The following is a 24,621-nucleotide window of genomic DNA, read 5'->3' on the forward strand; positions in this document are numbered from 1 at the left end:
TTGTAGCTTCTGTCATAATTTCCTTCCCTTTTAAGGCTGAATAATTTTCCATTGTGTATATGTACCATATTTTGTTCATCCATTCATTCATTGATAGATACTTGAGTTGCTTCTACCTTTTGGCAATTGTGAGTAATGCTGTTATGAACAGAACAAATGTCTGTTTTGAGTCCTTGTTTTGCTTTCGTGCATTCTATTAAAAATGTTAAGGTTCTTTGCTTTTTACTTTTTTTTCTCTTTTATCCACCTTTTGACTTTATTCTTAAAGTTTTATCTTGGTATAATAATTTATGGTATGTTGCAGAATTAGGAGCAAAGTCCCGTGTGTCCTTCACTCAGTTTCCCCCAATGGTAACATTTTTCATAATTACAGTACAATGTCAAGACCGGGAAATTGACATTGATACAGTCCATATACAGGTGTCCCTTGGTATCTGTGGGGGATTGGTTCCAGAACCCTCGATGATACCAAAATCCATGGATGCTTAAGTTTATTAGATAAAATGGCATAGTGTTTTCACATAATCTACACACATCTTCCTGTATACTTTAAATCATCTTTCGATTACTTATAACACCTAATATAAATGCTGTGTAAATAGTTATATTGTATTGATTTTATTTGTATTTTTTTTATTGTTGTTATTTTTCATTGTGTTTTTTCCCTGAATATTTTCTATCTGTGGTTGGTTGAATCTGAGCATGGGGAACTCATGGATATGGAGGGCTAACTGGATTTATTCAGATCTTGCTAGTTATACATGGACTCATTTAGATAACTATGTTTGCATGTTTTATGTGTATAATTCTATGCTTTTTTATCATGTGTGGATAGGTGTAAGCACTACCACCACCATCACCATCACCATCACCATCAAGACACAGAACTGTCCCATCATCACAGATATCCCTCACACTACTCATTTAGTTACACTCACTCCCCCACCCCTTCTCTCCTTCCTCTATTTGGTTTCTAATCTGTGTCAACCACTAACCTGTTATTCATAATTTTGACATTTTCATGGAGTCATATAAATGGAAATCATACTGTATATAACTATTGAGTTTTTGTTTTGTTTTGTTTTTGCATTTAGCATAGTTTCCTTGGGATCCATCCAAGTTGTTATATTTCAGTAATTCATTTCTTTCTATTACTGAGATGTAGTCTGCGGTACAGATGTACCACAGTTTGTTTAACCATGTACTCATTGAGGGATTTTTGGGTTTGTATTAGTTTTTTAGGGCTGCCTAACAAAGTAGCACAAACTGGGTGGCTTAAACAACAGAAATTTATTGTTCTGGAGGCAAGAAGTCCAAGATCAAGGAGTTGGCAGGGTTAGTTCCTTCTGAGAGAATCTATTCTGTCCCCCTCTCTTAGCTTCTGGTGGTTTGCTGGCAATCTTTGGTGTCCTTTGGCTGGTAGAAGCATTACCTCCCATCTCTGCCTTCATTTTCACATGGTGTTCTCCTTGTGTGTATGTCTCTTTGCAAATTGTCCTTTTTTTTATTAGAGTACCACTCATATTGCATTCCTCCCTAAGGACGTCGTTTTAACTTGATAACTTCAGTAAAGATCCTGACTCCAAATAAGGTCATATTCTGAGGTACTGGGGGATAGGACTTCAACATATGAATGTTTGGGAGACACAATTAAACCCATAGCAGAGTTGCTTTCATGTTTTGGCTATTACAAACAAAGGTCCTATGGATGTTTATGTACGTGTTTTTACGTAGACATAGGTTTTCATTTCTCTGGGATAAATGCTCAGGTGTAAGGTTACTGGTGGTTATGGTAAGTGCATGTATGGTTTTTAAAGAAACGTCTAAGCTCTTTGCCAGAGTGGCTGTAGTTTACATTTCCACCAGCAGTGTATAAGAATCAGTTTCTCTGCATCTTTGCTATCATTTGGTGTTGTCACTATTTTTTTTTTTTTTTTTTTTTTTGAGAGGGAGTCTCGCTCTGTCGCCCAGGCTGGAGTGCAGTGGCACAGTTTGAGCTCACTGCAAGCTCTGCCTCCCGGGTTCACGCCATTCTCCTGCCTCAGCCTCCCGAGTAGCTGGGACTACAGGTGCCCACCACCACGCCCGGCTAATTGTTTTGTATTTTTAGTAGAGACGGGGTTTCACTGTGTTCATCAGGATGGTCTTGATCTCCTGACCTTGTGATCCGCCCACCTCGGCCTCCCAAAGTGTTGGGATTACAGGCGTGAGCCACCGTGCCCGGGCTGTCACTATTTTTTTTATTTTGGCAATTCTTACAGATGTAGTGATATCATGTTGTGGTTTTAATTTGTGTTTTCTTCTATTCAGTTTAACATGTGTTTTAAAAGTTTGTTTGCTAATTATCTCTTTTATACTTAATATCTTGATTCTTAGGGTCATTAACAAGATTGCTTGCCTTCTCCTATAGTATAAAGAAAATAACTTCAGAAAAACAGAATTAGTGTAGCAGACAACAGAAGTATTGTATGAAGTTTAATTTTCTTTCCTTCTTTTTTTTAAAAATAGAGACATAGTCTTGCTCTGTCACCTAGGCTGCAGTGCAGTGACCTAATCACAGCTCACTGCAGCCTCGTACTCCTGGGCTCAAGCGATCTCTCTCTCTCTCTCTCTCTCTCTCTCTTTCTCTTTCTCTTTCTCTCTTTCTTCCCTCCCCCTCCACCCTTTCCCCCTCTCCCTTCCCCGCTTTCCTCCCTCTCCCTCCCTCTCCTTTTTTGTAGAGAACAGGTCTCACTGTGTTGACCAGGCTGGTCTCAAACCCCTGGCCTCAAGCGATCCCCCCTACCTTGGCCTCCCAAAGTGCTGGGATTACAAGTGTGAGCCATGCCATCCTGCTTTAAATTTTCTTCTTTTTGTCCTTAAAATTCTTCCCACTAAGGATAAGCAAAGTGTTGTGTTCTGACCTCACTTTATATGAATACTTTCTCTGTATGTCTGTGTTATTGATTTGATGTACATGATTAGGTTTATTTTTCCAATTTGTCTTTAATTTCAGAAATTTCTGTTTCTATGACAGTGACATAACCTAACAAAATTCAGTTTCATTTGAATGAGTATGACATTTTCCTTATTCAAAAGTTAAAATTATATGCAAAGGTATATATAGAAGTCTTCCACAGATTCCTGCCTCGTATATTTCTTTTATCATCCCTTCCTCCTTACAACTTGGAAAAAGTGTTTCTTGTTAATCCTCTCAGTATTTTTTTGTGCAAACAAATACATCCATTCATATACATGTTCTTACTTTGTGAAAGGCATCACATTTTACATTATATTACATAATTTGATGTAAACTTAAATATTAAGTAGCAGACCTAACAGAAGACTTTCAGAGTTGTGTTAATGCTGTTTTTTATGTTGTGAGAGTTGAATCTGCTACACTGACTTCCACATTATTTTGTGATCTATGAGTTATGATCAACATAAGATAGTAGGTTCACTAGTAACTAAGTTCAAGTATGTAACACTGGAAAAACTGCTTGTTGCTTTATGACTTTGGGCAGAAAAACAGACAGGTGAAATGCAGTTGAATACTTTGTAAATTATGGTTAGCCAAAGTAGGTGACATAGGACTAACCTGTGAAAGGGGACATAATGAAGTAAAACATTCAAGTAAAATGACATGATAATGGCATATTTGGCAAACATCTTCAGAATAGATTATATGTAGAAGTTGGAGGAGAAAAGTTTTTCCCTTTCCTAGTTGCAATTTATTATTATTATTAATTTTCTTTCTTTTTTTTTTTTTTGAGATGGAGTTTCACTCTTGTTGCCCAGGCTAGAGTGCAATGGTGCGATCTCGGCTCACTGCAACCTCCACTTCCCAGGTTCAAGCGATTCTCCTGCCTCAGCCTCCTGAGTTGCTGGGATTACAGGCATGCGCCACCACGCCTGGCTAATTTTTGTATTTTAGTAGAGACAGGGTTTCACCATGTTGGTCAGGCTGATCTCAAACTCGCGACCTCAGGTGATCCGCCTGCCTCAGCCTCCCAAAGTGCTGGGATTACAGGCGTGAGCCACCGTGCCCAGCCCTATTATTAATTTTTTAGAGACAGTCTCGCTGTGTTGCCCAGGCTAGTTTCAAACGCTTGGGCTCAAGTAATCCTCCTGCCTCAGTCTCCTAAAGTGCTGGATTAGGGGCATGAGCCACCATGCCCAGCTGCTAGTTGCAATTAATTTATTAATCAGGATAGCTAAGCACAGTCATTTATGGTGGGTGGAGGGAGACAGAGGGAGAGGGAGATTGTGTTTCATGATGAAAAGATCATTTTGAGTATTTTTGCCAAAATAATAATCATAGAATAAGATGGAGATCCTTGCATATGAATAGTCTTCTCAATCATGTTGTTCTCAGTGTTGCTACGTTATTTGGCAGATAACTTTTTGCCAGGAGGATAATTATAACACATTTTTTTTTGAAAGAGTTTTCTAATTGAGAAGTTTCTTTCCTGACTAATGACTTAACAAATAAACCATTGTTACAACAAACTGTGTCATAACAGCAAAGTTGCAATAACTATGAATCTAAGATAGTTTCAAGTTCTCTGTAGTAGAGTGTACTTTCAAGTCTATCCAAAACAAAAACGTTAGCTCTAATATATATTTGTTTTTAATAATATATTGCTCTTAATATTAAATATATGTTGAGTCATTATTTCGCCTCCTTTCTTAGCATCTCGATAGTTCTTTTGGGGATATTGATTTTGCAGGATGCTTTAATGTATTTGTTGTTGTTTAGAAATAAGGCAGTCTTTTGGTCATAGTTCTAGGGAAGGTTTAAAAACTTCAGTCATCTTAGAGCTCAGATTGAGTTGGTCTGTTTGGATGGCATGCTAAAGTATATGAAATTTGCTTGGTTACAGGGCAAAATGTGAGAGTCCCCTAATGATATCTGGTACCAGTAATCTAACCAGGTAGGTAGGTAGGTAGGTAGGTAGGTAGGTAGGTAGATAGATAGATTAGATAGATAGATAGATAGATAGATAGATAGATAGATAGATAGATAGATATCTCTTCTTACTGGATCTTTTTCATGCTGTATGCTTCCTCTCGAGTTTAATGGAATCAAGTGTTGCATTTTAGGGTAATTCCTAAATCTTAGTATCATCACATGAGGCCATTTAGTATGCTAACCGTTGGATGCAGTTAGTTTGCATTGCTGCTGGAAGATTGTTGCTGCTTTTTACCCTGGCTTTAAGTTGTGTGCTCTTGTGGGTAACTATGGGACTTGACTTGTACTGTCATATTTTGAACAAGGGAAATAAATGTTTAACATTTGTTAAATAGGTTTCAATGACAGTTTTCATACTTTATGGTGAGCAACTTAAATGTAAGGTTAGCTCTGGTTGTTCAAGTGTTTCCATGTTTTTTTGGAAAAGTTAGATTATTTCTTTTGATACTTTGCTGTAAATTTAACATAAGCTTTGGTGCATTTTACCTTATTAAACGGGAGACAAAAAGTCTCAAAATATTCTGAGTGTAGATATCAATGATTAGTGTCTTAATTTACAAAATGACATCTCAATAGATCAGTAGTTATATGGTATGTGGTATGCTTGTTTAGTAGAAAGGTGTTCTTAAATGATCGATGATTTAAGTAAAATCCTGTGAGTTTATACCATATGAGAGAAGCTTGCTTGATAAAAGAGGTTTCAAATTTAATTTTTTATTGTGGTAAACAACAACATTTACCATTTAACCATTTTTTAAGTGTATAATTGAGTAACGTTAAATATATCCAACTGCTGTGAAACAGATCTACAGAAATTTTTCATCTTGAAAGCCTGAAACTCTATACCTATTAAACAACAACTCCCGTTTTTCTCTTCTAGTCCCTGGTAACCATTATTCTACTTCCTGTTTCTATGAATTTGACTACTTCAGATACCTCATAAGTTGAATCATAAGGTATTTGTCTTTTTCGTGACTAGCTTATTTCAGTTAGCATAATGCCCTTAGGGTCCATCCGTGTTGTAATGTAGTACAGATGTTCCTTCCTTTTAAAAGGTGTGTAACTCATTTTATGTATCTACTACATTTTGTTTATCCATATCTGTTCTATTCCATTGGTCTATTTGTCTTTATGCCAGTACCTCACAGTTTTGATTACTGTAGCTTTGTACAGTAAGTTCTCACTTAGTGCCGTTCTTAGGTTCTTGGAAACTTGGGCTTTAAGCAAAGCGGTGTACAGCAGATCTTTGAACAATATCAATTTGTTCAGTGTTGTTTTGTTATAATGTTGATGAGGAAAAAAATTGGTTTCATTCATTATACGTCATTTTGCTTAACATTGGAGTTTCTAAGAACCTGTTGGTGATATTGAGGACTTTCTCTAAAATGCTTTGAAATTAGGAAGTGTGAGTCCTCCAACTTTGTTCTTTTCTTCCTAAAATTGTTTGGGCTTTTTGGGATCCCTTGAGATTCTATATGAATTTTCAGCTTAATTTTTTTCATTTTTGCAAAAAGTGCTATTGGAATTTTGATAGGGATTGTGTTGAATCTGTAGATTTCTTTGGGTAGTATGGACTTCATGATAATATTAAGTCTTCGAATTCATGAACACAGGATGCCTTTCTATTTGTGTCATCTTTCATTTCAGCAGTATTTTGTAGTTTTCAGTGTACAAGTCTTCTACCTGCTTGGTTAGGTTTAGTATTTTACAGTTTTTGATGCTGTTGTAAATGGAATTGTTTTCTTAATTTCCTTTTCGGATTGTTAGTATATACAAGAATTTTGTGTGTTGATTTAATATCCTGCGACTTTATTGAATTTGTGGTTATTAGTTCTAAGAGTTTTTATGTGTGTGTAAACTTTGGGATTTTCTACATATAAGATTGTGTCATCTGGGAACAGAGATAATTTTACTTCTTTCTTTCTAACTTGGATGCCTTTTATTTGTTATTTTTCCTGTCTAATCGCTTTGGCTAAGCCTTCCAATACTATGTTGAATAGACACGTAGTGGGAGTGGGCATCCTTGCCTTGTTCTGTATGTTAGAGTAAAAACTTTCAGTCTTTTACCCTTGAGTATAATATTAGCTATGAGTTTTTGACTTTTACTATGTAGAGGTAGCGTCTTAGTCCATTTTCTGTTCCTTACAACAGAATATCTGAAATTAGGTACTTTATAAAGAAAAAGAATTTATTTCTTACAGTTAAGGAGGCTGAGAAGTCCAAGTTTTGAGGGTCCACATCTGATGAGAGTCTTCTTGCTAGTGGGAACTCTGCACAGTTCCTAGGTGTTGCAAGGCATCACGTGGCAATGGGACTGAGGGTGCTTGCTCAGGTCTCTTTCTCTTCTAAAGCCACCTGTCCCACTCTCATAACTATTAAATCATTAATCCAGTAATCCATGAATTGATTAACCTATTCATGATGGCAGAGCCCTCCTTACCCAATCTCCTATTAAAGGCCCCACTTCTCAGTACTGCCACATTGGGGGTTAAATTTCCACGAGTTTTTGAGGGGACAAATATTCAAACCATAGCAGGTGATTTTTTTCTAGTTTTAACTTGAGTGTTTTTTATAGTGAAAGGGTGTTGAATCTTGTCAAATGCTTTTCCTGCATCAACTGAGATGATCATGTGGTTTTTGTCCTTCCTTCTGTTAATGTCCTGTGTTACATTGATTGATTTTTGTATGTTGAAACAGTCTTGCATTTCAGCAATAAATTTCACTTGGTCATGGTGTATAATATTTTAAATGTTTAAAATGATGAATTCTGGTTTGCTAGTATTTTGTTAGGAATTTTCGCATCAATATTCATCAGGGATATTGGTCTGTAGTTTTCTTATAGTGTCTTTTTCTGGCTTGAATTTAATTTTTAAAGTGTAATTTGCATGCCTTACTCTTTGTCTAGGAATGTTTAAGATTAGAGAGAATTAAAATAATTTTAGAGTACCACATATGTGTCTCCTGTTGTTACCACTGTGTGGAATTACCAAGTGAAGAATCAAACTCTTAGATCTGAAATACGAATTGGGAAGTACTATAGTGTGTTGACAAACTGAATTATGAAAGCATATTTGATTTCTGAACTTGAATATGCATATAATTCAAGCCTATGAATTGTGTACTGTGGTTGTTAGCTAAAAGGTTAGTGGGTAATATCAAGTGGCTGGTAATGCTAAATATTTTAATAAGGTCAGCTAATCAGAAGTGAAAGGAACAAAAAAATTGGACATGTGACATATATGTGTTCTTGTATAGTCATGCTAAAATGAAAAAAGAGGCATTACATATTAATAGTCACCACATTTTTAAATTTTGGGTTAAAATTTTTCATTCTCTATAAAGTGGTTTATTTTTCACATTGGTTTTATTGTTTTTAATCTACTGAATTGTTTTTTGGCTACAGTTCTATCTTCATTATCATGCAAATTATTAATAAAAATTCAGTAATTCATTGAGATGCTTTTTACTACCTTGAGTAAATAAATGTGAAAACTTGTGATGTAATCTATTGAGAGTATGTGAAATGAAAATTTAGATTTCCCCCAACATCAAGCAGGATTATCCTGTGTTCATCTAGTCTTCTATGAAATCTGCCTTTTTTTGAAATTTGCCAGTGAGCCAGTGATGCCCAGTGTGAAATGGTTTAGATGGCAATAATATATTGTGCTTATATCATGCTGTATACCATTTAACCCTTCTTGTAAATTTGATTTTTGGATCTGGATATTCATTTATACCAGCTAATATGGTCTCATTGGAAATGTTGATAGCCACTACACCAAGTTGTAATTACCCATGTTTATTTGTTATGTCTTAACATTACAAATTGACATCACAAGTTACATCACAAAGTTATGTTAATAAGATGGAGATGTATACACACGCGCGCACACACACACACACACGCACACCAGTCCAGAAAGCTAACTGTAGAATGTATTCAGATATAAGTGAGATGAAGAGTGGATAATGACAGTATTAAAACAATTATTAGCTATTGACCTTGGCAGACTGAGAAATGATTTTAAGGTGATAGTATATGATAAAACAAATATTCTATCTGTTTTGATATTTGTCTTAGGATAGAGTCAGATAATGTCTAGTCAGCTGCAGCTTATTAGGGCTGACTGGGGAAAATAGTAGTCTTCAAATTAGATAGCAGATATGTATCCAATGTGTCAACTATAATATGGTATCCAGTGTCTAGCAGCAGCCAGTGCCAGTATGGTCAGACAGATGAGAGGACAATATTGCGGCTTTCAGGTTAAGGCAACTCAAGAGACAAATGGAGACTTTTTAGGGTGGGTTTATGGGCAGGATTCCAGTACCAGAATGAAGGTAGATGTATTACAGCAGGAACATGTCAGACGGGGTAGGATCTTTGGGTGATTCAGGTACAGGTTACAATTGAGTACTGAGCACAAGTTGGCTCTGTGGGAATAGGACATAAGCCTTTTCTTGTCTCCCTCCAACCCCTAACTAAGGGGGTTGCTAAGTTCACAAGGCGTGCTAGGTTTTCTACAGACATCAAAAATGGTCATTGAGAACTGGGACAGCCTGAGTATGTAGGTTTGTCAAGGTGATCACAGTTGTGGTGATGGCTCGAGTCATGTTTTTAAAGTATTGGGGAAAGTGAGTAGACAAGAAAACTAGGAATATTGCTGTGCACCTACTATAATACACTTAAAAATAGGAAGGGAGCAGGTGGATGTTTCCCGTTTTGTAAATTTTAGTTTCTGGCAGTGTGTAGTGATGCTGTATCTGTAGACTGCCCCAGCTTGCTCCTTCCCCAATTCCTGAAAATAAAAGTTATTTTTGTAATGTTGTGGCCTTAGGCCTGTTCAGTTTGTCTACTTAGTTATTTTAGAAAGGCCTTTTACTTTGGCCTCCTTCCATCCTTTATATATATGTATGTATAAAATTTTTTTTTTTTGAGACAGAGTCTTGCTCTGTTGCCCAGGCTGGAGTGCAGTGGCACGATCTCGGCTCACTGCAGCCTCCACCTCCTGGGTTTAAGCGATTCTCATGCCTCAGCCTCTGGAGTAGCTGGGATTACAGGCCTGTGCCACCATGCCCAGCTAATTTTTGTATTTTTAGTAGAGATGGTATTTCTCCACGTTGGCCAGGCTGGTCTGGAACTCCTGGCCTCAAGTGATCTGCCTGTCTTGGCCTCCCAAAGTGCTGGGATTACAGGCCTGAGCTACTGCACCCAGCCTGTCCTTTATATTATTTTTAAAGTTTGTAAATATAGATTTCCTACTATTAGTTAGGAAATATAGACAGGGTCATTAATCTTCTTACATATGCAGATTTCTTCCAGGCATGCCTTCTCTGGTTTACCTATTCCTGTACCAGAGCGGGGACTACCATTAGGAATTCTGTAGGACTCCATCCAGGTTTGTGTAAAAGAAAAGATATTTGCGAATGATATATGTGGTAGCTGTAATGTGAGTGTGTTGTCAAGAAACTTTTAGGTTAAGATTTTACTACTGGGCTGAGTACACATGATCATTGCTTAGTTTGACGTACTTTTCTTTTTTTTTTTTTTTTGAGACGGAGTCTCACTCTGTCGCCCAGGCTGGAGTGCAGTGGCTTGATCTTGGCTCACTGCAAGCTCCGCCTCCCGGGTTCACGCCATTCTTCTGCCTCAGCCTCCCGAGTAGCTGGGACTACAGACCCCCACCACCAAGTCCGGCTAATTTTTTGTTTTTTAGTGGAGATGGGGTTTCACCGTGTTAGCCAGGATGGTCTCGATCTCCTGACCTCGTGATCCTCCCGCCTCGGCCTCCCAAAGTGCTGGGATTACAGGTGTGAGCCACCGTGCCCGGCCTAGTTTGACGTATTTTCACCATGTAATTTACTTAGAATAGTATAGCACAAATTAGGGAGATTAACAGAGGGAGGACAAATATCTTTTAGGTAAGAAGAATTTCTTTTTTTTTTTTTGAGATGGCATCTTGCTCCATTGCCCAGTCTAGAGTGCAGTGGCATGATCTTGGCTCACTGCAACCTCTGTCCCCCGGGTTCAAGCGATTCTCCTGCCTCAGCCTCCCGAGTAGCTGGGATTACAGGTGCATGCCACCATGCCCGGCTGATTTTTCTATTTTAGTAGAGATGGGGTTTCACCATGTTGGTCTTGAACTCCTGACCTCGTGATCCGCCTGCCTCCACCTCCCAAAGTGCTGGGATTACAGATGGGAGCCACCACACCCGGCCGAATTCTTGTTAAAGATTGTTACTCATCAAAGGGGCAGTAGTTTTTTTCTTTTTGAAGGTAGATATTTATGTCCACATTTTGGGTTAGCTTTTCATTTTTTTGCCCGCATGTACATCATTTGACATAGAAATGATAGTAACTTTCCTGTTTGGATCAAATGTACTACTGCAGGAAGTAGTCGACCTTTTAGCATTCACAACCTCAAACTAAACAACAGACTTTTGTATGCTGTCTCCTAAGAAAGTACATAGGCCAATAAAAGGAACATACCTTTGGGTCTTGTTGTCAGGAGCCTGTAAGAAAGTTTATGTTCCCTGCTAATCTTGAGTAGGCAAACATAATAAAGGTAATTTTATGATAGAACTCAGAGTTTTTGTACGTTTAATTTTATATGATTATAAACATGAAATATGAATAGATTTTAGCAGCATAGTTTTGTAATTCCTTAGGTAGTTTAGGTTTTTAAACAGTTTTTTTTTTCTCCTGAGGACAGTCTCACTCTGTTGCCCAGACTGGAGTGCAGTGGCATGTTCTCAGCTCACTGTAGCCTTGACCTCCCAGGCTCAAGCGATCCTCCCACCTCAGCCTCTCAAGTAGCTGGGACTATAGGCACGCGCCACCATGCCCAGCTAGTAGTTCACGTTTTAACAGAGTACATTAAAAACTAAATTTCCCCTTCATAATTTCCTTTTTTGTACTAACAATAAGATTGTAAAAAAAAAAATAAAAAATTACCCACCCTGATATGTTACTGTATTCCTTTGCTTCTTTTTTGTTGTTATTATGTCTGTTTACCCACATTGGTACACAGTCATAAATAGTTTCAGTGTATGAATATTACATTAATTACATTGACGTACTATCAGTGGTACTTGGTTGGATGAATTTTTAGTATTTAGAAGCTTTAAAAATCCTATTTCACTAGAATAGGGAGTTGGCCAGGTCAATAATTTTTTCTGTGTCTATCAGACCTTGACACAACATTTTTTTCTTTTAAAATTATATGTACCTGTCTGGGCGCAGTGGCTCACACCTGTAATCTCAGCACTCTGGGAGGTTGAGGTGGACAGATTGCTTGACCCTGGGAGTTAAAGACTAGCCTGGGCAACATGGTGAAACCCTGTTTCTACAAAATACACAAAAATTAGCTGGGCATGGTGGTGCTCACCTATAGTCTATGGATAATTGGACATTTTGGTAATTCCTAATTTTAAGTGTTTGTATTATAGTGATGGTGGCATTTTAGAAGGGTGTATACATTTCCTGGATGTGATCCTTACATATAGAAGTATGTGACCCTTTTGGGAGGAGTGTTAAGGGTATGGCATGTGGTGTGAATTTGCCAGCTTTTAGCAGTTGAATATTTCTGCATTTTTAGTGAGAGAATTAACATACCAGCTACTTAAGTGTTCCCCTCCCCTGTGCTCTCCAGTAATATATTATTAATATATGGATTCTGAGGAACCTTGTTAGTGATGGCTTTGTTGGTAGCTTTTCATTTTTTTGTCTTGAGACCACTTGGGATTGAATTAAATACCTTTTTTTTTATGGAGACGGAGTCTCACTCTGTTGCCCAGGCTGGATTGCAGTGGTGTGTTCTCGGCTCACTGCAACCTCCGCTTCCCGGGTTCAAGCGATCCTCCTGCCTCAGCCTCCCGAGTAGCTGGGACTATAGGTGCACACCACTGTGCCCAGCTAATTTTTGTATTTTTGTTTTAGAGACGAGGTTTCATCATGTTGGCCAGACTGGCCCTGAACCCCTGACCTCGTGATCTGCCCGCCTCAGCCTCCCAAAGTGTTTGGATTACAGGCGTGAGCCACCGTGCCTGGCCCCTAAATTAAAGACCTTTAAAACAGTAATTATTTTAGGGGAAAAAAAATTAAATCATATCAGAGCAAGATATTAGGATGTTTTGTGTGTGCTTTTATTTTGTTGGGGGGTACTTTTGATGAATGTAGGAAGTCATTCTTTTTTTGGAGTTGCAAAGATTCAAGCATCATCATAATTTTTACTTACTTGTATTAATGTGCTATAGTAATAGGTATCTGACAGGTGTTTCTTGTTATTGAATTTAACTTGTAATCTAAACTTTGAGTAACAGCCCATAAACATATACTAATTATGGATAACCTGAGAAGTTACGGTGATTAAGTTTCAGCTTTTAGGTCTGTTTATATTAAAAGCAGTGTTACTTGAATTTAATATTTAGAATTAGAAATAACGCGATCATCTGTTACTTTTTAATCTAATAATTAATAGCCTTTAATGGCAGCACACTATACATGTGAACTTAAGAAAGTAGTTTTACTTTAATATATATTGTTTAGCTTATCTACAAATGGGATTGCCTGGTTTTCAGTAAGGAAAAGCAGAAGCTAGTTGTTGCTGGATAGGTTTTTTTCCCAGAAGGAAAATAGTGATTGAGACTTAATGCAAATTTTATTTCTATGCTTTATCCTCCAAAGCTGTTAGAATGTTAACTCTTTTATAGTAGGTATAGAGAATTGTTACATATGATGAAAACCTCAAAAGTTTTTTCTAGACACTAGGAGAGAGCTCCACCTTGTGATCTTGGAGCATATTTTTTAAAAAGTTAATAACCCGCAATAGTGCAGAAATTGTGTGGTGAGTTTGATTTTTAAACTGATACTTTTCTTTGAGCATTACATGTTTTTATAGTTTTGGGTTACCCAGCTGAAATCAAATGGTATTAAGCACATTTGAAGATACTCTGAATTTGTTAATGTAAGTCTGTGGGGGAAACACATTGGATGGATGGATGGATGGATGGATGGACGGACGGACGGACGGACGGACGGACGGATGGATGGATGGATGGATAGATGGATGGATTGACAGAGTCTTACCCCATTGCCCAGGCTGGAGTGCAATGGTGTGATCATGGCTCACTGCAGCTTCTACCTCCTGGGCTCAAGCAATCTTCCTGCCTCAGCCTCCCAAGTAGCTAGGTCTATAGGTGTGTGCCATCATGCCCGGCTGATTTTTTGATTTTTTGTTGAGATACGGTCTCACTATGTTGTCCAGGCTGGTCTCGAACTCCTGGGTTTAAGCCATTCTCCAACCTCATCCTCCCAAAGCGCTGGGATTGTAGGTGTGAGCCATCATGCATGGCCTGCAAATTGTATTTATATGCAGCTGTAGACATTTAAAATAAAGATGTAAACATTCTCAGCTCTTCCTGTAGATTAAAGTTTACATTTAGAAACTACTAATCCCAACTCATCCGTTGGGTTCCTTCCCTTCTAAATTACAAAGCAATTTTAATATTTGTAATTTTTGTGAGCTATGATGAACTGTTTTTATGGCAAATAAGTCATTTAGAGAATGACTAGCAAACACTCGGATACATGGAATTTAGCACTCTTTTTTTTTTTTTTTTTTTTTTTAAGATGGAGTCTTGCTCTGTCACCCAGGCTGGAGTGCAGTGGCGCAGTCTTGGCTCACTGCAAGCTCCGCCTTCCGGGTTCACGCCATTCTCCTGCCTCAGCCTCTCGAGTAGCTGGGATTACAGGCGCCTGCCACCACGCCTGGCTAATTTTTTGTATTTTTAGTAGAGATGGGGTTTCACCATGTTATCCAGGATGGTCTCCCTGACCTTATGATCCGCCTGCCTTGGCCTCCCAAAGTGCTGGGATTACAGGCGTGAGCCACCGCGCCCGGCCAGCATTCTTATATTTAATAATATTAAGTGGCAAGTAGGTACCTTCTTGTAGAAATAATAATCACATTTCTTAACAGGTATTAAGGACAAGGATCATTGTTCTCCTGTTCACTGTTGTATTCTCATTGCCCAGTACTACATTTGGCACATGGTGGAAACTTTTACTTGGTTGGATGAATTTTCAATATTTAGAGACTTTAAAAAAATCTTATTTCACTAGGATAGGGAATTGGCCAGTTCAATAATTTTTCTATCAGACCCTGACACAACTTTTTTTTTCTTTTAAAAATATATGTACCTGGCTGGGCGCAGTGGCTCATGCCTGTAATCTCAGCACTTTGGGAGGCTGAGGTGGGTGAATTGCTTGAGCCCAGGAGTTCAAGACTAACCTGAGCAGCATGGTGAAACCCTGTCTCTACAAAATAAGAAAAAATTAGCTGGGCCATGGTAGTGTGTGCCTATAGTCCCAGCTACTTGGGAGGCTGAGATGGGAGGATCACTTGAGCCTGGGGAGGTCAAGGCTGTAGTGAGTTGTGATTGCGCCACTGCACTCCAGTGCGGGTGACAGAGTAAGACCTTGTCTGTCTGTCTCTATTTTTTATATACGTATAATACACACATGCGCGCATGTATCTTGTCTTGAGAGATACATCTTACATCTTTGATTTTGCTTTTGTGTTTGCTTTGGTTTCTAATTACAAAGTACATGATAGTATAGCCTATGCTTTGCAAAATAATTTGGCCTGGGAATGCTTCTTTCTTTTACAGTAGAAATTAGTTTTGTGCTATTTAGAAGAATCCAGTATATCGCACAATATTCATTTTATTTAGTATTCTCTGCTTCTCAGAGCTGATGCATTCTTTATATTCATCACCTGTGATTCTTTAGGTGACTGTATTTATGAACTACCTTTAAAGTGTGCTTAGAAATTATATTGAAGGAAAGCAGCAACTTTGGTTTTGATGAAAATGCTCAGAGACGCAGACAGATACAGCAAGGATCACATGACCTCTTTTATTTTCATCTTGCCATCTAGATGACCTGACCTGTTCATTAGAATTTATTAGTTCTGTGCCTCTCCAGTTCCTTTAAAAGAAACAAAATGATTTTCTTTTATAAATAAGTTAGCATTTTAGGAGGTGAATGTGTATCTTACATATGATGACAAACTTCAGAAAAGAAAAAATTAGCCAGATGTGGTGAGTACCTATAGTCCTAGCTACTCAGAAAGCTGAGGTAGAAGGATCTCTTGAGCCCTGAAGTTTGAGACTGCAGTGAGCTATGATTTGTGCCACTGCACTCCAGCCTGGGTGACAGAGTAAGGCCCTGTCTCAACGAAAATAAGATTTTAAAATTTGTGTATGTATGTATGTTTGAGACAGAGTCTCGCTTTGTCACCCAGGCTGGAGTGCAGTGGCATGATCTCAGCTTGCTTCAGCCTCCCGAGTAGCTGGGACTACAGGTGTGCACCAACACACGAGGCTAATTTTTGTATTTTTAGTAGAGACAGGGTTTCGCCATGTTGGCCAGGCTGGTCTGGAACTCCTCACCTCAAGTGACCTGCCCGCCTTGGCCTCCCAAAGTGCTGGGATTACAGGCGTGAGCCACTGCGCCTGGCTGAAAACAAGATTTTAAAATCTGAATATCTTTCAGAAAAAAAATAAAGTGGTGGTATATGTTATTTGATTATTCAGGATTTAATTTGTGGATTATTCATTCTTGTTTCTCCTATTGCCTCATTTGTTATTTTGCTGTTCACAAAACATAAAATTAATATTTTTCTGTTTTAGCTTAAGTAAGCTAGGAAATACAATGTTTTGAACTTTGTATATTAATTAAACATTAGTAACCATTGATGATGTTTTCTAGAGAGATAAAATTACCAAGAAAAATTGAGCTGTTTCTTGTGTGATATCTAACCTACTGGGAGAAGTCATTAGGAGTTTGTCAGTATGTTATATTTGAGCATTTAATATTAATTGGATATGTTTAATCTTACCTGCTTTTTCTTTAGGTGGCCACCGAGTACTAAATTCACTTGGGAATAAAAGAAAAACATAAGAAAATTATAAGAGAAAGGTACACATAAGACTAAGAGCTTTAGACTTTAGCTTCAGCCTGTTTTCTCCTTTCTTGTTTGCTTTTAGGTCATTTTCTTCATTTAGGAAATGCATCCTTGACTTTCAAAACATAGACATAATACCCTTTCTGTCTGCCATTTTTACATGTACTTTGGTCAAAAATGGCATTCATTTGTTGTTCGTATGAAATTATTGGCATTTAAATTGATCGTAAGTTCCTTGAGGGAGAGGAATAGATCAGATCTAACATTTTTTCCCCCTTCTCTTCTCAACAAAGTTTGTTATTATCATGAAGTGGTTATTTATTTAATAAGCCAGGCTTTGGACTGTATGTTTCCAGGGCAGGAAAATCTGTTTTAAAGTTATATCTTAGGGTTTTTTTATTAGCTCCTTTTAACTGTATGTGCATGATATCAGCAAAAGGTTGTATTTTCAGGCATCTCATATTATGGTTTAAAGTTCTCATAGGGATTTCAGGACTAGTAAGAGTCATATCCTGTTTCTATTTAGGATGTATTAATGTGTATATATATATATATATAAAGCCAGGCGGAGAATCACAAGAAAATTTAAAAACAATTGTTTTATAAGCTTCTTTTTCCCCTATGTGTTATTACTGTGGGGCTGCGAGTGTTACAACAAGTCCATATCTAGATTAAGCAGTCAAGGTCAGGCACGGTGGCTCATGCCTGTAATCCCAGCACTTTGGGAGGCCGAGGCGGGTGGGTCACCTGAGGTCAGGAGTTCGAGACCAGCCTGGCCAACATGGCAAAACCCCATCTCTACTAAAAATACAAAAATTAGCTGGTCATGGTGGCCCGCGCCTGTAATCTCAGCTACTCGGGAGGCTGAGGTAGGAGAATCGCTTGAACCTGGGAGGCAGAGGTTGCAGTGAGCCGAGATCGTGCCACTGCACCCCAGCCTGGGTGACAGAGTGAGACTGTGTCTCAAAAAAAAAAAAAAAGAAAGCAGTCAAATGCAAGGGAATGAAATCCTTATTTACTAAAACATATTAGTAGGCACTGGGGAATTTAACTTTTGAGTATGGATATCCTTTCCGAATATTTTTGGTGCATTTGTAATAAATGTCATTTTCTCCTTTTTAAAGGAATTGTCTTAGAAGAAAGAAGGCAAGCCATCATTTTACCCACGTAAATATATGAATATATTTCTGACATTGAGGTGTTCCAGAAGATGATAAAGAAATGATAGCAGCTCCAGAAATACCAACTGATTTTAATCTACTACAGTAAGTAAATTATATTCTGATAATTTTTAAATACTTGTTTATTCCACAAAATGGGGAATGCATTAACTTCAGTTAAATTTCCTTCTGCTCGAGAAGATCTAATATATAAAATAGCTTTTATGCTTTGCAAGAGTTTATATCAGCACTCATCAAGGCTCTGTAATAGTAATTATTCTGTACTTTTTTGTTGTTGTGTTTTAAATTTGTCTTTTAGTTTACATGCTGCAGTTTATTATTTTTTGTTGTGTAGTTCTGAGTCCATACTTGGTTTTGCAATAGCAACTGTTTTGAGAGAGCATCATAAAATTCCTAAAAATAAAGTTTTCTCATTAGTGAGGTATACCATGTGGCACTATTTAGGATGTAATGTCAGATTTCTGTTACAAAATCAAATGATGATTGCAGAAATAAGTTACATGTATATTGGTCCAGAAAGTGTTTTCAACATAGGTATCCTCTTTACCCCCATCTGAAAAGCTAACTGTACTCCTTAGCTTTTATTCTAATTACTCCTTGGTTTTGAAAGATTTTGAACTACTCTATGTAACAGTGATTTTCATACTAAGGTACAGTTTCATGAGTTGCCTCAGTGAAAAGTGAACTTTTAAATTGCCCGTGAATCCCTTTATTTACCCACCCCCACCACTGTATTTTTTATTAGGATCTTTATGAGACTTGACTTGAAAAGAGAGTTTAGTTGCTAAAAATTTTGAAAACAACAGACTAATACCTTTGTACATAATGGTAGCCAGCGTTTACTTTTGATCATATGTAGATTTTCATATTTTTAATAATTTTGTTATCTTCAGTGGAGATTATGAATCTTCTGGGACCAAATACATTCAGGTTCCCACAAAACAGCATTTTTAGTGAGGATTTTATGTATTCTAAGTCTCATATCTTTGTAAAAGTTAATTATTACCTTTGTTAATATTAAGTGTCTGCTGTATACAGGATGTTATATTAGATCCTGTGAGGAATTAAGTTAGGTACTTCCTGCTGCCTTTATGAGTTCATATTTTAAAGATATAAAGAGAAGATTATGAAGTTTCTTATATACTTGGTTAGAGACTATAAAAAGGGTTTATATTATGGACTAGACTATTGACTATTAGAATATCTCAAATAATGAGGACCTGAAATAGGATAATGAATAAAAGGGAATTGAGGTTGTTCGGGTGGAACAGGCCCAGCATTTGATTGGGTATGTGGGGTGCAGGGCACAGTAAAGAGGAATGGAAGATTCAGTCGTGTGATAGATGACTCAGGATGTTTCAGGTCACTGAATGGTTAATACAGTATGTTTAATAAACATAACTGTTATTTCACCTAGGGTAGTTTTTGTTGTTCTTTTGATCTTAAAAACACAGGAAAGCATTGAAGAACGGCTTAGAGTATTTATTCTTTGGTTGGGAGTATTTTAGACTTCCATTCTGATTACTCACTTAAGCTTTCTTTAGAAAGTTTTTCAGTAAGTTACCAAACCTCTAGTGGTTCACTCTTAGTTGGGATAGCTTGGAGATGAGTATTAAGAGGATAATTGAGCCCTTGATTACTCTGGCCATTGGAACATTGTGAAGACTATAGTGATTTTCTTCAGACTTAAAGCAGTTACTTAGCTCTTTAAGAGAGCTGGTGTCCTACGAAAGGCTTGGGAAGAAATAAATATTACTTATACATCAAGATATTTTAAATTTTCATTTTTTTTTTTGCAAGACCATATAGACATGTGAGAAGATTATTGATGACAACAATCTTCTTAAGATGTAACACGCATGAGGTTCAGGGTTAATACTATAGTAGTCATTCAGTTTTTGTTGCATTAACTCTAGGGAATGGTATTTATTACAGGCCCTTTCCTCTCAACATTGTAGGATATAGTTAGGATTGCCACCACCTTCCATACATTGTTTAAATTACTTTATATGTAATTGCTGTATAAATAGTATTTTTTTTTTCCTGCTAGCATCTTAATCATTATTTTAGATTTATGAAATATTCCTACCTCACAGCCTCTGCTACCTCATAGCCTCTGGGCAACTGGTTATTGTAGCAATAAAATGGAAATAGAAGAAATCTAGATTGAGAATACTAGTTTTATAAAGATAGCCTTTCACTTCGATTCCATTTATTTTAAGCAGAGCTGGTGCTAGGTTTACACATTTAGGGTGGAAAAACCTTTATCTTTTATGGATGTGGCTCAATTCTAAAATCCAGTGTGACCCAAATACTAATATAAGTATGCCTTGCTTTAAGCATTTAAATGAGGGTATGTTACTACTATTTAGATAGACTCATGTTTACTCATTTGGAAAGCATCACACATATTTATTTAAATCGGTCGGCTTCCATATGTTTGTGAGAAAATCCAGATTATACAAATTAGCCTTACCCCAACCCAGAACAAGGGACAGTTGTTTAGGACTATAGATTCATATGTTGGAGATTGTAGAGACTTTAGAGATTTCGTTCTTTCCTGCGTATATATTATTTATAGATGAGAAGATTGAGATGGTCACTTGTATAAGATCCACAGTTACTTAGTACCAAAACTGTTCTCCTGACTATAGCTCATCACCTCTTTACTTCATAAAGGATATTGATCACTTAGCATAATTCCCTAGTGTATTTCAAATGCTTTAGTTCGTAAGAAGGTTTTATAAGTACCCTTTCAGAAATACATGTTTTGTATATTGACTCACCTAGATTTATAAATACTTTTCGAGTGAGGTAGGAGAGATCAGAGGATCCATAATCATAAAACTCCCTAATAAAGTTCCTCCAATGCCTAGTATTAAAATACAGTTTTTCCGCAGCACTGTGATCTTTGAAGTAGGAAATGGAACCAACCATTACATGGAACACCACAGTTCCTAGGGTTAAATTTTGAGACCCACTGGATTAGTTTTCATACTTTGATTAAAAATTAACAAAAATGTTTAGATATTTGTACTTTAGATTATTATTTTTGTAGCTGCTTATGTAATCTTGTGTGTTTGGTAATGTGCTATAGTATGATGTTTTGGGGAAACATCTTAATTACTTATAATGCTAATATGAAGTTTTGTAATGAGTTAACCAAGCCTTTCTTTTAGAAAATATGGCAAAAATTAGAAACTCAATATAAATTTCTAAGGAAGGGTTTTAATTCTTATCTTTCTGTCACAGGGAGTCAGAAACACATTTTTCTTCTGACACAGATTTTGAAGATATCGAAGGAAAAAACCAAAAGCAAGGCAAAGGCAAAGTATGTATCAAATATTTGACTTTATTTTGTTTCCTAAGATCTCACACACACACAGATTTAAGTTATGTCTCAGATAGTTTTATCTTTTAAAAATGGCTTTTTAAGGGGGTGGGAGCTGATTGGTATGGTAAGCCTTCTGAGTAAATGTGGTCCTTTTGTCTTCTAGACCAGGTAGCCTTTGGGATCTATTTACACTGCTGTAAAGTTGCAAATAATAATAATAATAATAATAATACATTTCCAGTAGTTTATTTCGTAAAGCACAGTATGTGAAGCAGAATGCAATGTTCTGTTGGCTTTATTTTTGTTTTCCCACAAGTAATAAAATGTAAAGCAAAGCAATATATAAAATCTTTTATTCTAAAGCACTCTAAAAATGTAACATACAACCAGTTTAAGGCTAATGGGTTACAAATGACAATAGTTTTACTCTTTATAAGTAATATGAAAGATAAAAAATTACAAAGTTAAGTTCTGAGTCAATATAATGTAAGTTTAAAGTGTGAGGGGGTTAGCCTGAGGGCTGGATATAACTTGGCGAATGGCTAAATTATTTTGTTGTTTTGGAAAGTATATTTGACTCTGCATGTGTGTAAATACATTATGCAAAAGATAACTTGTTTTTGTTGTTCAGCATTTGTTTTTCAAAATGAATTTTGGATTTATATTGTCTCATGACATACTTTGAAAAAGTCTTAACAATACAGAAGTTTACGATGACCAAAGTGAAATTTTTCCATAATCCTATCACCTGGAGGTAATTTATTCTTTAAACATTTTGATGCACATACTTTTATTCATACACCTATGTATAAACATGATTATAACATTTTATTTAAGTGGAGTCATACTATGCAAACAGTTTAATGTGCTTTTAAAACTCAATGGTATGTTGTCAACAACTTTCCCATAAGTGACTGTAAAACTCTCTTTTATTTTTTTTCTAATTTTTAAATTAAATTTATTTGTTTTTTTGGAGATGGGGGTCTCTCTATGTTGCCTAGACTGGAGTGCAGTGGCTATTCACTGGCACAGTCATGGCACACTACAGCCTCAAACTCTTGGGCTAAAGCAATTATCCTGCCTCAGCCTCTCGACTGGACTACAGGCACCACAGGCCTGTGCCACAATGCCTGGCTTCTCTGTAATTCCTTTTAGTTTTTATTTTTGTAGAGATGAGATTTCACTATGTTCCCCAGGCTGGTCCTGTACTACTGGGCTCAAGCAATCCTCCTGCCTCAGCCTCCCAAAGTGCTGGGATTTACAGGTGTGAGCCACCACGCCTGGCCATTCTCTTGTGATTTCTAATTGTGGCAAAACATCACGTTTAATGTATGGAACATAATTTATTTAACTAATGCTTGGAATATTTTTTGAGTGCTCATAATTCATGTGTTTCATAATTTTGTGTGCTCTCTTATTTCCTTAAAAAGATTCGAGAGAGGGATATGAATAGAAATATTAACTTACGGCTATCCAAAGATAACCTTAATTCTGTTGGACAGTATAATTTATTAGAAAACCATTTTTTTCCATTAACCTACTTTTGCCTTTGATTTAATTTACAAGTTTGGACAAGATTCTTGGTGGCACCTGAGTAGATGACTCTGAAGTTTTTGTGCCACAGTTTGGTTAAGGTTATATAGCTACTACTGTGGGTGAGGTGTTGGGACAGGTCAAGGATTTATTACAATAATAGCAACTGCATTTTGAGACTATACTATGTATGTTCCATGTGTTGTGCTAACAGTTTCACATGTTAATCTAATATTTGAACAACTGCGTAGATGAGAAAACACCATTATTTTATAGGTAGGAAACTGAAGTCCAGAGAAGCCCAATGGTTAAAGGATTTGAGCTCAGGTCTGTGCCCTTAACCCTCTATACTATACCACTTCCTAAAGTCTTTATGTAGAAGTTTTTTTTCTCTCCAAGGTTGTACACAGGTTAGCATATTTGCTTTTTGTATAATGCTTCCTTTGTATTATCACTCCTTGCACATTTTTTTTTCTAGCACAGCATACCCATTCTGCCATTTTAATTGTCCCAATTAGTTTTTCATACTGACAGGGACTATTGAGGCATTTGATAGATAAACTGCAAATATACAGCTCCATGTTAATTAACATTTTATATTTTACTAGTCTATTCTGTTGTAGTTGATCTTTTCTTTCAACCTTATCTCTGAAAATGCTTTTACTGGGGACAAAAGCCTTTCATTGTGCAATTAGGAATTAATGAATTAGGTTCACAAAGACTGAATCTCATTTACAGAATATAGCAGTCTCCCTTATTCTCAGGGATACATTCTAAGACCCCCAGTGGATGCCTGAAATTGCGGATAGTACTGAACCTTGCATATTGAATTTTTTCAATATGGTAACCAAAATGGCTAGTAAGTGACTAATGAGCTGCGTGGATATGCTGGACAAAGGGATGATTCACGTCCTGGGTGGGATACGGCAGGATGATGAGTGATTCTATCATGCTACTCAGAATGGTGTGCAATTTAAAACTTTTGAATTGTTTATTTCTAGAATTTCCTACTGAATATTTTTGGACTGCAGCAGACCAAGGGTAACTGAAACTGAATAAAGTAAAACCCAGGGGAGGACTACTGTATTGCAAATTAACAAGTAATATGTTTCAGGTGTTTCAGGTGTTCCCCTTTAGGGAAGGGGTTTAAAGTAACTGTTAAGAGTTGAGTCGTTTTGGACTCTTGGAGGAAGAAGGGACCCTCTAAGGAATGAAGTACATAAATACCACAGGCTTTCAGTGGAAAGAAATTTGTAGGCATCGCTATAGATCAGAGATCCGCAATCTGTGGCTTGTTTTTGTACTGTCCAGGAGCTCTAAGAATAGTGTGTGTATATATATATATATATATATATATATATATATATATATTTTTTTTTTTTTTTTTTTATAGAGATGGGGTCTCGCTCTGTTGACCAGGCTTGTCTTAAACTCCTGGCCTTAAGCAATCTTCCCATCTCAACCTCCGAAAGTATTGGGATTACAGGTGGGAGCCACCGCTCCCGGTCGTTTTAATATTTATTTATTTATTTATTTTTATTTTTATGTATTTATTTATTTATTTATTTATTTATTTATTTATTTATTTTTGAGACGGAGTCTTGCTCTGTCGCCCAGGCTGGAGTGCAGTGGCGCAGTCTTGGCTCACTGCAAGCT

At 36.9% G+C, this 24,621-nt stretch overlaps 1 protein-coding gene across 16 annotated transcripts in view; it reads left to right on the forward strand.

Annotated features, from left to right (window-relative positions):
- The window catches only part of STAG2 (STAG2 cohesin complex component), a 143,488-nt gene that overhangs the window by 45,527 nt on the left and 73,340 nt on the right, over positions 1 to 24,621 (forward strand). For 8 of the 16 annotated variants that reach the window (XM_003823123.5, XM_055106878.2, XM_055106876.3 and 5 more), the window contains exons 2-4: positions 16,867 to 16,931; positions 18,042 to 18,182; positions 21,351 to 21,429. In XM_003823123.5, coding sequence (XP_003823171.1) covers positions 18,139 to 18,182; positions 21,351 to 21,429 — 123 coding nt within the window. In that variant the 5' untranslated portion in view covers positions 16,867 to 16,931; positions 18,042 to 18,138. The remainder of the gene's footprint in view (positions 1 to 16,866; positions 16,932 to 18,041; positions 18,183 to 21,350; positions 21,430 to 24,621) is intronic. The other 8 variants (XM_008976723.5, XM_055106877.2, XM_063601960.1 and 5 more) reach the window with 1 other exon arrangement.

This window comes from Pan paniscus, chromosome X, assembly GCF_029289425.2.
Source record: "Pan paniscus chromosome X, NHGRI_mPanPan1-v2.0_pri, whole genome shotgun sequence".
Taxonomy (NCBI): domain Eukaryota; kingdom Metazoa; phylum Chordata; class Mammalia; order Primates; family Hominidae; genus Pan; species Pan paniscus.